Source organism: Suillus fuscotomentosus, assembly GCF_016647785.1.
Source record: "Suillus fuscotomentosus strain FC203 chromosome Unknown F5891scaffold_26, whole genome shotgun sequence".
Lineage (NCBI taxonomy): Eukaryota > Fungi > Basidiomycota > Agaricomycetes > Boletales > Suillaceae > Suillus > Suillus fuscotomentosus.
In genome coordinates, this window is record NW_024539538.1 from 1 (window position 1) to 18097 (window position 18097).

Here is an 18097-nt window from a genome sequence, read left to right on the forward strand (position 1 = left end):
CAGAGTCACGAGGACGCATGTTTGAACGGTCCACGGAACTGGAAGTCCAGGGAGATACGACGGTTCCTCCCCAACTAACGCGCATCCCAGAATATCTGAATAGACTAGAACTTACCTCATAGCACAGCATCGACGCTCGATTGTAAGCAATCAGTGCCTGTTAGCGTTGAATCCGAGGTACTAGTAGATCGGCTCCCAACAAGTTTGCAACCATCGAAACACCGCTATTTCGGCGGCGCATGACACAGCCGCGATAATCCAAGTTGAACGTTCCAACTTGGTCCTAACATTGTCATTTCCAAACGCATCAGCCTTTATCGCGTATCAATTCTCATTTGGCACACGTTGATCTTCGAATGGCTGAAGTTACAGGCAAAGTAGATTTCAAAGTTGGAGACGACACGTACCAGACCTGGTACAAAATCGTTGGGGATCTCACTTCGGATGCACACCCTCTCATCGTGCTGCACGGTGGCCCCGGCGTCTCGCATGAGTATATGACACCTCTCGCCGAAATTCACAACAAATGCAACATTCCCGTCATTTTTTACGACCAGATTGGCATCGGAAAGTCCTTTTTTGAAGGTGTGGCGGACAAGCCCAAAGAGTTTTGGACCATTGATCTCTTCGTGGATGAACTGGAAAACCTTGTTGCCCACCTTGGTGTCCAGAATGGCTTCGCTCTTCTGGGTCACTCCTGGGGAGGGATGCTCGGGGCACACTACGCCAGCCACAGGCATCCTGTAGGTCTCAAACACCTCGTCATCACCGGCGGAGCGCCGTCCATGGCACTGTGGGAACAAAGCACCGGCCAGTTGCTGAAAGCCCTGCCAGCGAATATGAGGGAGACGATTGAAAGGCACGAGAAGGAGGGAACGACGGATAGCCCCGAATATCAACAGGGGATGGGGATCTTCTATGAGAAGCACGTTTGCAAGACCCCCTGGCCGAAGGTGATGGAAACGTCCTTCGCGGCTATGATGCGACATCCCACCGTATATCATACGATGTAAGTGATGTCTCGATGCGTCCTTCTGATATGTACTGATCATGGTTGCTAGGATCGGACCGTCAGAGTTTACGATCACAGGAACGCTGAAGTCGTGGTCATGTCTGGATCAGATTCACACAATCACTGCTCCAACTCTCCTCACCAACGGTGTGATGGACGAAGCGCAGGACGTCTGCGTGAGTCCTTTCTTCCAGAGAATCCCGCATGTGAAGTGGGCGCAGTTCTCGCAGCGTCACATGCCATTCTTGGAGGAGGAGAACCAGGCGAGGTACCTTCAAGTGGTGGCTGATTTTCTGACGTATCCTCAATAGTTGATCCTATAAGATATAAGTAAGATTGAATGCATGGGAATGGAATAGCCAGATTGTCACAGAGATTTCCTCCTTTCACGGGTACAGCGAAGCATTAGCCCAAAGAGGGATTGTTCTACTCAAAACATCATCATTGCGAAGACGCATAAGTAATTTGCAGGAGCCGGTTTGCCGGGCTTTTCCCTCGTCTGGGACTCGAGACAACTCTGGTCGTGCAACTCCGTAATATAAGGCAGTGCTACTAGTAGAGACTGAACGATTTTGTTGGATTGAACAAGCTCGGATACACATCTGAAACCTAGTACAGCTATTGAACCACTCAGTAAGATAATACATAGTTCTGCAGATACATTCAGCGAACAGGTTGAAGCGTACCGGAAGTAGTGTGTCGATTCAGTCCCAATGCGTCCTCCACTGCAGCCACCTCTCGTGGTACTCTTCAGATACAGAAATGGCCTTGCTCCAGTCCCTGCACACTAATGTGTCCCCCACTCTGTCCTTCTCGTAATCGACATCCAGAAAGTCTCCCATTTCCAGCGTATGTGCAGCATCACACATAAGAGTCTGCCGAAGATAATTGAGACAGTGATGTGCGTGATGATCATTGGTCAGGGGTTCGTCACGGCTGTAGTCGAGGAGGGCTTCCTGCAGTATCCATAAACAGTGAAGCTGATGACCGAAGACCAGCACGAAAAGTCGCTGCTCTGGTCCTAGATGGGTGCGACCAACTATTTTCGGCCAACTTGGAAGGCTTTCCCACTCCAGTTGAGATTCTGTATCAGATGCGTTTAGAGCGAAATGCACACTCTCGTGAAGAGTCATCGCGACGGCTTCATGGGTGAGATCGACGGGAAATTCCCATGGGTAATCGTCACCAGCGTAAGTGTATTCTATAGATTCTAAAGTGGGGAGGTTAGTCTTTCATGTTTTTGCTTCGACACGTATGGGAGGTACTTGCGATGTTCTGCCGGTTGCAGTCGGATGTGACCATGCCACATGGTGGCAAGTATAGTAAGCATTCCGAACATCCAACCAGCTGCCAGTTCTACTCGAGACATCATGGATACTGATCACCTGATTCTGAAGGTACTAGTAGTAACGCAAGTTCTTGATTATTATTAAGCGCAGGTATCTGCTGATATATGATTAGCACTGCCAACTAATTTGCCATAGCCCTAAAATACTTTACCCCGGTCAAGTTAGAGCTCCTCGTGGATCTCGCATATGGACTGGTTGATTGTCCGGCGCGGCCAAACCTGTCCTTTCGTATGATTCAATCAGCACGTGATTGCGCTGAGTCGAGAGACAGTTTCTACATTTATATACCGCAGAAATTGTTAAGACGCGATGCTCTAGTACGTACGAGATGGGGAGATTGCCGATAAATTTTGTTTTGAAATGTTGATGTTTTCTGGCTTGCAGTCGGAGAATGGATTTACCGGGAACGCCTCCTTCAAGTTCTGTGGGCTGCATGCCGGCGTTGCCACATGGTGATTCTGATGATTCTGATTCTGATGCTGATGCTGATCGCAGCGACTGTAACGCCCACAATGTTGGGCACCTGGGAAATCACCGACGGATAACAGAAATGAAATCGAGCTGCTTTTCCACCTCACCCATGGCAACCAGGCTTTGTGGCATCATGATCTACTGACATCTCCGTCACCCTGAAAGATGTACCGTAAGGTACTGAGGTTAATTCTCTCTGATAATCCAATGTGATAGGTGAGTAGCTGAGCTAGACCAACTATTACCATCATTCATGCACACGGCTAGACTGCAGGATTCAGATGTAGAATGACAACTTCGTTCGTAGAAATATGTGTGGAGTTGACAAAACAACTCATACAGTCGGATCCGATGCGGTCAACCGCTTAACGAGGAGAGACTCCAGTGAGTACTGTTATATGGCGTCCCAATCCACCTGTCGAGCTCAGCCTGATCGACCTGGATCACGCAGACATATTTACGGCTATCTTCGCCATATCGATGGACTAGAATTTGAAAAATTTGCTTAGCCGCCTTATTTGTTATTGGAACAAGCCGACAGGGGCGCTTATGCGTTGCTAACTACTTTTTACAGTAAGTCGTTATAAGTAACCTTAGTTGTATGGGGCGGTACAAATGTTGTAATGAGACATTAGAATCGTCGCAGCGCATGCACACTGATCTCCGACCAGCTGCACATGGTGTTGGTAGCACCGTACTACTAGTACTTAGGTGACCTTCATGGTCAAGCGACGAATCCCTCATCTTGCAAGATACTACAATGTTGTCAATGGTAAGTCATGCTCCTCCGAATCGGATGAGACTCCAGCATGATTTTTCTAGTAGGCCCTATGCTGCTATGCATCAGCGTCGTGGGGTTGGATACCACTCCAAAAATGGTTACAAACCTGGAAGTGCTGTCGTGCCGGCCTTAAGATGTTCAGTGCTAGCACTTTAACCACAAGGTACTGGCAACACTTATGATCAGTACAGCCATACTTGTAAGTCCGCATCAGTCAACTGTTGTGCACTGAATCTGAGTGCCAAGTTCCTTCGTACCTTTGACAAGAATATGAGGAACGACTACTATCCCTGAATTCCAACCACTTCATTTTAGGTGACCCCTCGCCGAGCTGATGTTTAAAAGGACCCAACTACCAATCTCATCTGTATACAACAACGCATTCTAGCCAGCGAGACTTAGCTGACGGTCGCATTCAATACCATGATCCTGCCCAACATCAGCTTCCATATCTTACTCATGTCTGTGGCCTTTGCGCGAATCCCAGCAGCAGTCGCTACTAGTGGCTCGGCATGTCGCAGGACCGGTGACGATGTGGATGGTATAGACTGTGAGTAGATTCCGGCGATGGTGTAGGACTCGACTGATGACTTTGAACCTCTAGCAAAAGAAGGAGCGAGTTGCTTTTAAATCCTCAAGGCAGCGGATATAAGTTGATGTAAAGAATAATGAGACCAGCAGCCGGAACGGTCATCATTTCGTATTTGATTGCTATACACAGTGACAGTAGCCTTCAACAACAAGTTATTTCGCCAGTTAATGGGAACTGTTGCTCTACGACCTGTCCTGGGACTGTGTACGACATAAGGAAAATAGGCAAGTATGGTACGAATAGCCGATAAAGTTTGTTTTGAAGTATTGATGTTTTCTGGCTTGCGCTAGTCGGAGAATGGATTTACCGCTATCTCGATAGAAGGAACTACTCGAACAATCGCTCCTTCAAGCTCATCGTCGATTGCTTCGATCGAACTACAGCAATCGCTCAAGTCAGGCTATTTCAAAGTTGACGGCATATCCTTGCTCGGAGGTGCTACGTTGTGGTGTAGGATCCAAAACAGTAAAAACCTGTAGGTGCCGTCATCCCGGCCTTCAGATATGGGTCAGTACTAGTACTCTGAAACCTTTACCGCTTTACCGCCAGGCAATGCTTTACAGTTAATACAGCCATGTCAGTAAGTAAGTCTGCATCAGTCAATCGCTGTGCACCGAATTTGAACGCCGACTTCCATCTTACCTTTGACAAAAATATGAGAAAATACTATCTCTAAATTCTAATGCAATGTGCTTCACTTGGGTAAACATTGGGTAAACCCTCGCCGAGCTGATGTATAAAAGGGTCCAACTACAATCTCATCTGGTACCATCTTAATCAACAAGTCTTAGCTAACAGTATCATTCAATACTGCCATGATCCTGCCTAAAAACATCTTACTCTTGTCTGTGGCCTTCGCGCAAATCCTAGCAGCACCCATCACCAGTGACTCGGAGTGTGATAGGTGCTTGAGTGACGATGTAGATGGTATAGGCTGTGAGTAGGTCCCGGTGATGGTGTAGGACCCAGTGGCTGATGAATTTGAACCTCTAGTAAGAGAAGTGGGTAATAAGGCCAGCCCGGGCGATATCTTTTAAAGGCTGGATGCAGCGGAGGGTTGAACGTCGATGTAAAGAATAATGAATCAGTAGACGGGACGGTCGTTTTGTATATGATCATCACTATACACATATACATAGTGACAGTGGCTTTCGACAGCAAAATTGTATTACCAATTTATTATTTGAGTGGGTAGTGAGAAATTATACTACTACTAAGACTGTACTTGATGACGATGGCGGAACTCTCTGTAAGACAATACATTTTAATCTAGGGAACCTGTGTCCCACCGCGCCTACATTCAAGGTTCGCACAGTTAAGTATACGCGGACGAAGGGGGAGAAGGGAGTTGTTCTAGTAACGGTTACTAGTTCCGTACGTCGTGCGACTTGACAAATTCAAAGTTATGGAAAAACCATTCCCGAATTTTAAACCCATGCATTGACCCCCTGGGTTGAGCTGGCATTTAAAAGGGCCCAACTAATCTCATCTGGAATAAGGCAACGCATCTTATTATTAACCAGCGAGCTTCGGGCGACGGTATCATTCAACACTATGAGCGTGCTCAACACCAGCTTCTACGTCTTACTCTTGGCTGTGGTATTCACGCGATTCACAGTGGCAGATAAATGTATCGGGGGTGGTGATGACGAAGATGATGGTATAGCCTGTGAGTAGTCCCAAAGTAGTCCCTGGTGATGGCGTAGGACTTGCTGATGAATTTGAACCTCTAGTAAATGATTCAACTGGTGACGCGGGACCCTGCGGCTTTTAAAAGCTCGATCTGGCAGCGCAAGGTTGAAAGTTGATGTAAAGAATGATGGATCAGTAGCCTAACAGGACGGTCATTTCGTACATGATCACTAAACACATATAGAGACAGTAGCCTTCATGAACATGTTAATCGAAGGTGAGGTGACTTTCAAGGTTTGCGCAATCAAGTATGCGTTCCAAACCAAGGGGGAGAAGGGGATTATTCTAGTAATGGTTAGTACTTACCGTACATCACGCGACTTGGCACATTCGAAGTTTTGGAAAAACCATTCCCGAATTCATTCCCCCTTCGCTGAGCTAACATTTCAAAGGGCCCAACTAATCTCATCTGGAATAAGACAACGCATCTTAACCAGCGAGCCTTAGGCGACGGTACTATCATTCAATAATATGAGTGTGCTCAACACCAGCTTCTACGTCTTACTCTTGTCTGTGGCATTCACGCGATTCAGTGGCAGCAACTAAATGTATCTGGACTGATGACGACGTGGATGGTATAGCCTGTGAGTAGGTCCCGGTGGTGGCGTAGGACTTGGCTGATGAATTTGAACCTCTAGTACATGGAGGAAAGAAATGCTTTTGAAGCCTCCTTGATAATGCAGCGACGGGAAGGTTGAAGTCGATATAAAGAATAATGGGATAACAGACGAGACGATGACATCTTGTACATGATGTAGTGGCAGCCTGTAGCCTTCCTGGACAACAAATTAGTATACTACCAAGATTGTGCTGGCTGACAATACATACCGTAGCATTCCAGTATCGTAACGGCGCTCGGCGGCCCCACAGAATCATCTTCTTGCGAGAAAAGCCTATTTGACGTCCAACACCAGCTGGTGTGCATATGCTCAGGTACTGAGTGTACGTATACCTTGTACTAACAGTCAGTGTAATCTCGCGCAGTATCCAATGCTCGTGCGACTTGGGGTGGCAGCCATATACCTTCTTGCGATCGTGAACGATTCGTGATGCTGACTCGGATGCTTAGCAACAATATGTGTCGATGCTGCTCGTTGCCAAACTTGAAGCTTGAACTCACAGAACAGGTAAGTTAATAAATCACCGCTATAAAGTAATACCGTAGATGACTTACCCACGCCGTGTCAGTCACATCAGTGCAATCGATGGACCATCATGGAAACAAGTTCAAACCTAAGGGAACTGCTCAAATCACCGCGGAATGATGGACGATTTGATTGACTGGTTATACCATATGCTACATGCATATTGTAACTCCACGCTCACATGATGTGCATAGCCATCAAATACTTGAGCGCCCATTTCATCCAAACTCCATATCGGCCTCCATAGAACAAGTCCACAGCTTCAAGATTCTCTTCCATGCTGATTTAACGCCGCATTCGCGTGTTTGAAGTTTTGGATGAATATATTTTTCAAGACCGATTGCGAAATCAAGCGTCGAAGAGCCATATATAGCGCTAGCACGACTGATATGATGATCAGCCTCCCAAACACCGCCGTTTCATTTCGGGCGATGGACAAACAGCCGGAATAGTCCATTTTGAACGTCGAAACATCCTTCTTAGGTGTACATAAAGGGTTGCGTCCTGCTCGTTGCTAGCTCGCTCTCGAAACACGCCCCATACGTCCAACTTCCAATGACCGAAGTTACAGGCAAAGTAGATTTCAAAGTCGGAGATGACACGTACCAGACTTGGTACAAAGTCGTCGGCGATCTCACTTCGGGTGCCCACCCTCTCATCGTGCTGCACGGTGGCCCCGGCGTCTCGCATGAGTATATGACACCTCTCGTCGAAATCCACAACAAATGTAACATCCCCGTCGTCTTTTACGACCAGATCGGCATCGGAAAGTCCTTTTTTGAAGGTGTGGCGGACAAGCCCAAAGAGTTTTGGACCGTTGATCTCTTCGTGGATGAGCTGGAAAACCTTCTTGCCCACCTTGGTGTCCAGAATGGCTTCGCTCTTCTAGGTCACTCCTGGGGAGCGATGCTAGGGGCACACTACGCCAGCCACAGACATCCTGTGGGTCTCAAACACCTCGTCATCACCAGCGGAACGCCGTCCATGGCACTGTGGGAACAGAGCACCCGCCAGCTGCTGCAAGCGCTGCCAGCGGATGTGAGGGAGACGATTGAGAGGCACGAAAAAGAGGGGACAACGGATAGTCCTGAATATGAAAAAATGGTAGGGATCTTCTTTGAAAAGCACGTTTGCAAGAGCCCCTGGCCAAAGGTGATGGAAACGTCCTTTGCGGCAATGATGCAACATCCCACCGTGTATCATACGATGTAGGTGATATCTTGACGGACCTGTCTGATATGTACTGATCATGAATTCCAGGAATGGACCGTCGGAGTTTACGATCACGGGAACGCTGAAGTCATGGTCGTGTCTGGATCAGATTCACACAATCACGACACCTACTCTGCTCACCAACGGTGTGATGGATGAAGCGCAGGACGTCTGCATGAGTCCTTTCTTCCAGAGAATCCCGCATGTGAAGTGGGCGCAGTTTTCGCAGCGTCACATGCCATTCTTGGAGGAGGAGGACCAGGCGAGATACTTTCAAGTGGTGGCTGATTTTTTGACATATGCTTGAATAGTTAATCCTGTAAAATATAAGACTGAATGCACGAGAATGGAATGACCAGTTATTTGCACCTTCCATGGGTTCAGGGAAGGATACACAATGAGAGGGCGGCCGTCTGCTATATGTTAGGAGAGCTTAGAGATACTATGAACAAATGAGGTGGCAAAGTGAGATGGGAATCCGGATGTAGACTTTGGTTTGTGTACGGGATTTGCCGAACGCACAACAATGATATTTGTTATTGAGCTTGACACAGTACCTTATGCATTCACCAAAGACATGGAAAACATACTATCAATCGGGGCAGGCGTCGCTCTGCGCGTCGTGCTCGACGTTGCAACAGGCAAAGATCACAAACTCGTAGGTTGGTCTCGAGCAGTCTCTGATTTTTTTTTAAGTATATCTAATTAACTTCGCTGCAAGGCATACTTATCGGACTCTGGGAAGGCGTCGTGCTCTCGCACTTCCTCTCAAAGCACACCCGCTCTCGATCGAGGTCAAAAGACCCATACCTCGCCCTTGCTACGCGCGTAGCAATTGACATTTACTTATCACAATCACTTTCTCGCTTTGCCCTCACATGTGCATGGACGCTGGTCGGGCTCCTCCTTGCAGACGTCGCTCCCGGAATATGGCGCGATACAGGGTTGAAGAATGTTTATAAGACACTTAGGAGGGAAGTGAGATCTATAATGAAGGCCATGCCGCGCTGGAAGGTCAAGAATGACTTCCGGGTACCGAAAATTTCCATCAAATATCCCGTGCGAAGCTTGTTTAGACGTGCTCCACCATCATCTGTTGTTTCGAGTACCCGCGCTGCACCTCCTGCTTCACCCTCCCAACAAATGCACAAAAGGCGCATGCCACTCGGGACGCACTCTGGCCGTCCTGCCCTTTCCGAAACGAATTCTGAGCTCAGTCGCGTCCGCGAAGTCGTCCCAGGTCCATCCCCAGCATTCATATCAACCGCCGTCGATCCCGCATGTCTTCCACCTGTCGATCTGCACTCCCAACATATTTCACACCTCTCCGATGCTGGGCCTTCGAGACACGATCCTATAATTATTCAAGATGACAGCTGGGTGCACGTTAGTGTATCTACACATTCGCTAGAACAAGGGCAGGACCCAGAGCTAAGTGCACTCGACATTCCTCCACTTACATCTGAAAGCCAAACGATCACCGCAAATATCGAAGTTGTTTCTCCAACACCTCGCGTGCACGCCAATGCCCTCCCTAAAATCACTGCTCACCAAGTGCCACTGCCAGAATCACGGCCGGCATCCGTCATGGGCAGCGTCCTCTCCCTATTTGGCGCGAAGAATATACTGAGCCGCGTGCGAAGCGACAAGACTACCTCGGACGTGGGAATCGATGCTACTCAACATCAGGCAAGCACGGCTGAGTGGGAGCGTCCAATTTCCAGACAAGGACAGCCTCAGCCCAGCGCAGTGACAGGACACCGCCGCGTGGGTTCAGGCCCTGGACCGTCAATGCTCAGGCATGCAGATGATGATGATGATGATGATGACGACGACGACGAATCGGTGGTGGGTTCAGTGGTAGGGAAAGGCGCAAGAACTGAGCCAATCTTCGGCAGTAGGTCAGAGTCTCTGTTGGGTACTGGTACTACTGGAGGAGCAGCTTTCGTAGGCGGACTTTCTGCCGAGGTAATTGCACCCGAAGCTTTTGTGGGTGGGTTTGCAGTGGAATATACCAGGAATGAGTTGGCCATCCAGTCAGACATTGCGTCTCAAAACCCACCCGTGCACCCCTCTCAGACACCCATCCTTCCTGACGCTTTAACTACGAGGTCTACAATTACCGATCCTAAACCTCTCGACGGGGTTCACGCATCGAACACTGATGATATCACAGGCATCAACGTCAACACCACCGCCGACAATCCCCTCCCGAACTCCATCTCCAATGCAGACGACCCTGGCAGCAACCATAATCTTGCTCTTACCGCCACTCAAAAACCAGAAAAACCAGGAAAGTCAGAAAGGAAGAAAAGAGGACCTAAGAATGCTATACAGCCATCCATTCAGAACGCCACACCCGGTGCACCTGAGACTACCCCCCAAGACCAGCAGAGCTCTTCCCGTGCTCAAACACCAGGACCTAACTCTCAAAACCCCGCAGGCTCTGCATCAGACCCCGTTCCCACTCCAGATGGTCCAACGCAAGATGCGGCTGTTCCTGTGCAGCATACGACAGGGATAGACACAAACACAACAAAGCACGGGCACATCCGTGGTATGCAAGGATCCGACTTCCCTGACAGCAGCCCTAATTCGCCGCCACCGCCCTTCAAGGAGGTAGGGACGCCTATTGAGCCGACCCTTCTTACCCCAGAGCAGACCGAGCGCGAATCCCTACGTGGGGAATTCTTGATGCGGGAGCTGAAGCAGTTGGAGGTGCTTATCTCGAAAGCGGAGAGTGGGACAGGGCGGGGAAGTCCAAGTGCATTGAGTGTGGAGAGGTTAAATGGGCTTAAGGAGAGGCTTGAGATGGTCAGAGAGAGAGTTGAGAGGAGGGTTTACGAAGGTGCTTCTTTGATTTGAATCCTTTTGGTTTTGGGCACGGTGCTGAATCTTCCACTTTCTCTTACCATGCACAGACCCCTCTGGCGAACTCGAAACCCCACATCAACTCACCCTTTCAGGTATCGACGGCCCGTCAGCCGTTGACCTTGTACATACTGCCATTGTAGATCTGCTCCTGGAAACGCCTCATGCCGAACCATTAGCGGTCGTTGGATATATCAACAAGCAGAAGAAGGGAGGCGGAAAGGCGGGTGACTTGAAGAACGCTGTTGTAGATTGGGTAAAAGAGTGAGTTTTTTACCGCGTTGTTCCGCCCGCTTTTTAGCAGATGGGTTTCATGCTATTTTCTTTCTTCTTTTCTATGTGGCTTCGCACTAATGCCTTACATTGTAGGAACAAGTTCAAGGTCCGGAATGACTTGGGGACACCATTTATTCTGAATATCACGTTTTAAATGTTCATGTATTACACGCCCATTGACCACCATGTCCACAACGCTTTCACCACCAGTGTCGTATTCGCAACTACCCCACGGATGTTTTGTTCATGTGGATTTTATCTCAACCATGCGAGTACCCTACTCCACTAATCATGCCACGATATCGATATCTCACCTATACGATTTCATTACCTGGATACAAACGTTGCTGGACAACGTTGTCTCTGTTCTTTATGCTCTGATTTATGGTCGCTCACATATATGCAGTACAAGTACTGTATTCTTTTGTATATAGTTTTTTATGTTGGGTGAATAATTACTTCAATGGATTTTTGATTGTCCTGTATATATGATTTACGGGACTGCTGGGCATGTGATTCATTGCACATGGGCAATCAAACACTTCGGACTCCGGAGCATCAAAACACCCGCGGTGTGGGTCGAGCATCATGAGATGGACAAGGAAGTTGCGCATGCCGCTCCGGACTCCGCGATCATTTTGGTCTTCAGTGTCTTCAATTGTCGGGTCATCCATTAGTAGCTAACCGCCAAATATCAGAGTAACTTCAGGTCCAGATACTGAGTGTCGAAAAACATTGGTGTACCTCTCCTACGTATTGATAAATTACAGAGACGGGGTTTAGGGCTGATATATAAGCCTTAACACAAAACAAGGAAGCCTATCGAAAGCCTCTTTTCAGTGCAGAAGGTCTATCAGTCCGTGATTATTCGCTTGCTTGTTGTGTCGATAACACGGCGTGTTCTGGACATCCCAGCGATTATGGTACTGCGGTAGCCCGAGAAGCTACTCTCACACCTCTCGAAGCAGCTGAGCTTCCCATACACTGTGCGCACTTGCTGTGCTCTAGCAGCTCGCTTCAGCACCGAAGCGCAGATAATGTGGGTAAGGCCGGGGCTGATTCTGTAGGCCTCTTGGAGCAGACCTACCTCTATCGCTTTTTTCAAGGCTACGAAGGCTCCACATCCATGAGGCGTGCGGTTCTGCTATAAATTCAGCTTGTCCATGCGTATTCCATCAAAATCGTGGGGCTCACCTCTCGCAAAAGTTTCACAATGTACCCCAACATTCCATCTCTCATTTACGTTTTATTGGTACTTCATATTTCGTGTGCCGCCCTCATCATTGTTAAAGACCCAGGTACGAATTATGTTCCAGCTCAGCTGAGTGTTGATAACCTGTGCATAGACGTTGCTCCAGGGATGGCTGGTGTGGATCTTCAGATGTCGCCTGCAGCTATTATCTGATCCCTGTGATAGTTCCCGTTGCCGACACTCAGGATGGAAGACTATGGATAACAGCTGTCCACGACGAAATAACCCCGAGCAAAGGCAAGAAGTCGCAGCTCGTTACGCAGCGGCCTAGTAAACTGATCGCCCGCAGTCCGCGCTGATGGTCGGCATACGGCAGAGATTCAAATGAGTCTGACGCCCCTCGTTGGTGCTCTTTGGCAAACAGGCGTTCACCAGGAAGTGTCACCCAGCCGAGGTAGATGAAATCGCTCGACTTGTTCCTAAGCTACCATTTCTGCTTACTATAGCAGGCAACAACAGGGCAAACGAACCTGAACCGACACCGGCCGCTATTTCTTTTTGGAAGACGGAGGAAATAGCTTCAAGATTGCGTCAGTCTATATGAATATGAATGGTTGCTTAACTAGTGCTTACTAAAAATACAGTGGCTGTTCAACGTGCTGAGGGACCCGTACCTACGCACGTCTTGGGATTACTATTTCAAAGCGCAGTTCATGACAGAATCTCCGATCCTTAAAGCAAGCAGTCTAGCAACCCGGATGCCCTTGCGCAATAGACTGACAACGATCAAAGAACTATTTCATTCGTGAAGGGTATCACAGCAGTTGAAAAGCATTCCCCGAGTCACAGGCGGCTCTGGAAGGGTTTAGTCAATGGGAAGATTCAGTGAATTTCAACTACTCACTATGTACAACATTTCAAACCAGTGATTCGAAAATGAGTTATCTGCATTAGCGTCAGCAGCTTAGGACAGTTGAAGATGCAAGAAATTACAAGTCTTACCACTTTGAAGTGCTGACATTATCTCGTTCGCAAGTCTAAGTGCGTGCATTGGGGAAACATCATCTGTATCAGTCTGCAATTATGCACTGTTTTGTAACCTTCTGTCACGTTAACCCCGAAGATCGTGTTTCAAAAATAAGCTGTTAAATGTTTTAAAAAAGGCGCATGACAGAAGATGGAGACCGACACACGGCACTCAAGGACGAGAACATGTCCCCATTAATCAAATGGCACAAACCGCTGTTACTAGATGTCTAGACTTGCGGACAAGAAGGCCTGGTGAGTCAGGGTTGTATTTGTTTTCCCCGTGAGTAATGACCAATGTATAGCTACAGACTGTAATGTAGTCTTTGACCAAGTTGAAATGTTTGGATTTGGAAGAGCGCCGAAACACGGAATTTTCCGGTCGGCTTTCTGACGTCACTGCATGCGGCCGCTTTTTCTGAGAGTGATGACCGTATCAATTTGCTATCGATGGCCAAAGTACTCAAGATGAAGCCTGCTAAAGCACCCTGGTTTGGCTTGAGAGAGGGCGCATAGTCAGACAGGAACAATACGTATCCCGCTCGAAAGGTGTACATGGTGCGAACCCCAATCATTGTTTTTGGAAATTGCTAAGTGTAACTTGTGCGGTCTTTCTTTACTGATAGCCAGCGCCCTGGACCGTGGAACGCGGTGCATACTACACACCGGATGCGTACAGGTGTTTCCAACGAATTGGTGTGATCGTGCGCTGATGGCAATGACAAGTCACTACTCCAAATCCCGGCAGGCTGCGGGGCACAAACGACACGATGACCGGACATGACATGTACAGAGTCCGAATGAGCAACTTCCTAAAGTAAGGATGACAACCGAAATGACGGTGCCCCACTGCAAAAGACTATCTTTTCACCAAGGTAGCAGTCTCGAACCCGTTCGCACAGGTAAGTAGTGTTAACGAGAGGGTCAACTCTTGGTTTCTCCTAAGAAGACGAGAGCGATGGGAGACAGTTGTCCCCGCTGACCACCGATACTGAAAACGACTCCAAAGACGGGCTGCGCGCATCTGGGAGAGCAGTCTCGAATGAGAGGCAAGTACAGTTCTCTATTTTTATTTTTCAGCTCGTGGTCGTTACAATGACTACCACTGACTTTCAGGCATCAGCACCGGTCACGCACTCACGATAAACTAAACACAGGATATCTAAATCCTCTCGCGCGGTAGGCTATCATGAACCATACTTGGACGTGAGCCGGTACCTCCCTTTGCGATGCCCAAAGTTGCCGTATCAAAAACAAACATAGTTTCTGCACTTGATAGGACCGATAATGAGCCTAGCTTTTACACCATGTCAACGCAACCTCACGCAGTGCATATTCAGGGGAAATGACATACCGTATAAATTGGATCAAGACTCCACGCAGTCCTTTTCTCGTAGTTTCCCTGCGTGTCCCAACATCGTCTACATAAACACGTCTGTCTCATTCAATCTCACTAGTAATATGTTGACCTTGCCTCGCTTCGCGGTTGCTCTCGCTCTCGCATCCTCTATCTTCGGTGTTACTATTCCTGCAGTACCCTCTCGCCGCTCCGGGGAGCTTTGGGAAGGTTTGGAACACGAAGAAGTAGACCTAAGAGGTCTAGCACCCTCTCGCCGCTCTGGGGAGCTTTGGTTGGGAGCGGAACATGAAGAGGTAGACGTGTCTAGCACTCTTGCACTGATCTGAGGAAGGAGGTTTTCCCTTATATTGATGTTTGAGGTCAGTTCCTGCGCGAGCCTCACGAATCTAGTCCTGAAGCACTTCTTACAGCTATAACATGTCGTCCGTGGCTTGGTATTGATTGATCATGAGCGAGGGGCTCTGTGCTGTTGTATATACAGCATGTGGGTAGCTTGGTCCGACAGACAGGCCTCTGTCAGCATTTCCAGCAACCCTTGTATAATTTTTTTGTCACTTTCATTCTACAGTTGCGAGCACCCTATATATCTATACTAGTGCTGATATGGAACGAGAACGAATGAACTAGATGACGAGACTATTTAATATAACTGTATGTAAATTTGAACTGTCACAGGCGCTTTTAGCCCTCGTTGGCATAGATAGAATTCTCCATCATGGTTTTCTTTGATCATGAGTTAAATATCGTTTGGTTCCCATGTATCTGCTGTGCGATTCAGAGTGTCGAGTGCGGAAGCGCTGAAACTTTGTGCGATGACTTGGATCAACGGCAATAATATCTGAGCTAAAAATTGAAAGAGATTCCCCCAAGCTGGAGTACTTCATTCAAGCTAAAGCGCTAAAGACGGGAGTTGCGGTCGAAATGGCAGTTACCAAGTAAAGTAGAATTTTTGCTGACAAACAGTCTGCTTTCCATACAGCCAATGCAATCGGTAATACACCTGACATTTCAACTTCATTGAGCACTATTCTACTCAACATTCCTTGTAACTTGTTGTACATAAAAACTCGATTCTGCAAAGTGGTTGCCTTGTATACAGTGTTGTGAGTCAACACGTGAAACAAGTCTTACTAGTTATCATAGCGGTGTGGTTCAGAGTCCCTGCGTACATCACACGGTGAGTTTGATATGATTACACTCAGTGTGAAACAAGGCTTACGCGCCCATGCTTTCCTGGGTCTGGTTCTGGAGTCTCTTCCTGAATACATTGTGCGATGAGTTTAACATGATGAGATTTGATGCGAGACAAAGCTTACACGCCCAGTGACTACTGCCTTTCCTGGGTCTGGTTCTGGAGTCTCTTCCTGAATACATTGTGCGATGAGTTTGACATGATGAGATTTGATGTGAGACAAAGCTTACACGCCCAGTGACTACTGCCTTGCCTGGGTCTGGTTCTGGAGTCTCTTCCTGAATACATTGTGTGGTGAGTTTGACATGATGACATTCGGTGAAATAAAGCTTACACGCCCAGTGACTACTGCCTTGCCTGGGTCTGGTTCTGGAGTCTCTTCCTGAATACATTGTGTGGTGAGTTTGACATGATGACATTCGGTGAAATAAAGCTTACACGCCCAGTGACTACTGCCTTTCCTGGGTCCGGTTCTGGAGACTCTTCCTGAATAGACTATGTGGTGAGTTTAACATGATGACATTCGGTGAAATAAAGCTTACACGCCCAGTGACTACTGCCTTGCCTGGGTCTGGTTCTGGAGACTCTTCCTGCGTACATGTTATGGTGAGGTTTACACGTTTGGTGCGAAGCAAGGCTTACGCGCGCAAGTGCTAAATAATTGGCCTATGTATATTGTGAGCTCAAGGTGAGACTGACGCGAAGCCAAGCTTACTCGGGTCATCACGAGAGTGCTACGCTTGTCAAGAGGAGCAGCGTGGCGAGCAGCCTGCAGACATTGTATGGCAATATGATAAGATTTGACGCGATGCGAGGCTTACTGGTACTCCAGCGTTGACAAGGGCCGTCAAGCCGAGGAGAACAACGAAAGTAGTAGAGAGGCGGATAAACATGATGGTGAGTTGATTTCACTTGTAGGGAGGTTGTTGACAATTGACTGTGGATGCTGTCTGTTTTATACTCCACAGAAGAGGACGTTATGGAGATATGCTGATACTAGTGATGAAATTCCACATGGGTATTTGTTCAAAGGGGTCAGCTATCGAAGCATCGTACGTGTCCCAAGTCGATCCGACAATTGAATACTGTTCAAATTGCTGTAGGGACGCAAGGTTCGTGACATAGCCGGACCCTGAATACATTGCGGAATTTGCACTTTTGTTTCTATCAAGAAGCCTCGACTTCCAATTCCAATTTAGTGGGAAGAAGGCTTTGTATTGAAACGAATGTATACCCATCTGTCCTATCATGACTCACTGTCCAGCTGGCCGATGTAACATAAGTCGTCAACAACCGCCGTTCTGGCACCAGTTGCAGCAATGCATGACAAACGTTCAATGAGTGGTAGTATTACCATGTCAGCGGGCGCGAGTTACTAACCTTGTGTACTGTATGCAATATACATATGTCGGGTCATGTTGGGATCCGACGAATCTGAAGGAGAAAAGGCCGAAGGAACTAGAGCCGAGGGGGAGAGGCAGCAACCGGCCGAAGGATAGAGCCAGTTTCGAGGACACCAAGTGCGAGCGCATCCAAACGGAGAATGAGGACGACATGACATGGTCAACTCGTGCGCTGTCCATCTTTTAGTTTATTTCAGCGTATATGACTGTACCTGGGACACTCACCTTATAAGCCCAGGTACCCGCATCCAAGCATCTCAGTTTCAACTCGAATACTGAGATATTCGTACCTTTGTGTCTAGCTTCGCGTGACCGTCTCGCAATGCTCACAATAGGTCACAGAATAGGCATCGAGCAACGTGTAGCGCTGCGAAGATTGCATGCTGGACAGCAGAGCAGGACCAGGTAGAGCTATTTGTTTTTTGAGTGTCCGAGCAAAAAAAAAACTAATCCAATAAAACATGAGAGTCAACAATCAGATTGAACGTGTGCGTTGATTCACGGTAGGCCAGAATGAGACAAA

General features: G+C 47.9%; 6 protein-coding genes across 6 annotated transcripts; 4 read left to right on the plus strand and 2 right to left on the minus strand.

Moving 5' to 3' along the window:
- Positions 1–356: 356 nt before the first annotated feature.
- Positions 357–1415, plus strand: F5891DRAFT_1145366 (proline-specific peptidase; the record flags this gene model as incomplete). Its single annotated transcript, XM_041365002.1, has 2 exons — positions 357–1009; positions 1062–1415. The coding sequence occupies 2 exons, from the start codon at positions 357–359 to the stop codon at positions 1321–1323; spliced, it is 915 nt and encodes a 304-aa protein (XP_041226054.1). The 3' UTR covers positions 1324–1415.
- Positions 1416–1528: 113 nt separating this feature from the next.
- Positions 1529–2561, minus strand: F5891DRAFT_294009 (uncharacterized protein). The gene is made up of 3 exons (XM_041371230.1): positions 2513–2561; positions 2278–2455; positions 1529–2222 (listed from the first exon to the last, which is right to left on the minus strand). The coding sequence occupies exons 2-3, from the start codon at positions 2312–2314 to the stop codon at positions 1717–1719; spliced, it is 543 nt and encodes a 180-aa protein (XP_041226055.1). The 5' UTR covers positions 2315–2455; positions 2513–2561; the 3' UTR covers positions 1529–1716.
- Positions 2562–5759: 3198 nt separating this feature from the next.
- Positions 5760–7011, plus strand: F5891DRAFT_980081 (uncharacterized protein; the record flags this gene model as incomplete). The annotated part of the gene is made up of 5 exons (XM_041376969.1): positions 5760–5874; positions 6115–6191; positions 6479–6481; positions 6731–6814; positions 6967–7011. The coding sequence occupies 5 exons, from the start codon at positions 5760–5762 to the stop codon at positions 7009–7011; spliced, it is 324 nt and encodes a 107-aa protein (XP_041226056.1).
- A 129-nt stretch (positions 7012–7140) lies between these two features.
- On the plus strand, positions 7141–8735 carry F5891DRAFT_1108923 (proline-specific peptidase). Its single transcript, XM_041363697.1, has 2 exons — positions 7141–8250; positions 8303–8735. The coding sequence occupies exons 1-2, from the start codon at positions 7598–7600 to the stop codon at positions 8559–8561; spliced, it is 912 nt and encodes a 303-aa protein (XP_041226057.1). The 5' UTR covers positions 7141–7597; the 3' UTR covers positions 8562–8735.
- A 96-nt stretch (positions 8736–8831) lies between these two features.
- F5891DRAFT_916255 (uncharacterized protein) lies at positions 8832–9154 on the plus strand (the record flags this gene model as incomplete). The annotated part of the gene is made up of 2 exons (XM_041373710.1): positions 8832–8916; positions 8976–9154. Coding segments are annotated over 2 exons (264 nt in total), but the record flags the coding sequence as incomplete, so codon positions are not given.
- A 5832-nt stretch (positions 9155–14986) lies between these two features.
- F5891DRAFT_980084 (uncharacterized protein) lies at positions 14987–17064 on the minus strand (the record flags this gene model as incomplete). The annotated part of the gene is made up of 12 exons (XM_041376970.1): positions 14987–15040; positions 15074–15389; positions 15912–15979; positions 16199–16237; positions 16296–16343; positions 16402–16449; positions 16506–16553; positions 16610–16666; positions 16714–16761; positions 16814–16837; positions 16887–16940; positions 16993–17064. The coding sequence occupies 12 exons, from the start codon at positions 17062–17064 to the stop codon at positions 14987–14989; spliced, it is 876 nt and encodes a 291-aa protein (XP_041226059.1).
- Positions 17065–18097: the final 1033 nt, after the last annotated feature.

Coding starts and splice junctions, on each gene's coding strand:
- F5891DRAFT_294009 (XM_041371230.1), bottom strand. CDS start 2,314: ATGGTCACATCCGACTGCAACCGGCAGAACATCGCAA. Junction 2,223..2,277: donor CAACCGGCAGAACATCGCAA/GTACCTCCCATA, acceptor TCCCCACTTTAG/AATCTATAGAATACACTTAC.
- F5891DRAFT_1108923 (XM_041363697.1), top strand. CDS start 7,598: ATGACCGAAGTTACAGGCAAAGTAGATTTCAAAGTCGGAGATGACACG. Junction 8,251..8,302: donor CCCACCGTGTATCATACGAT/GTAGGTGATATC, acceptor CATGAATTCCAG/GAATGGACCGTCGGAGTTTA.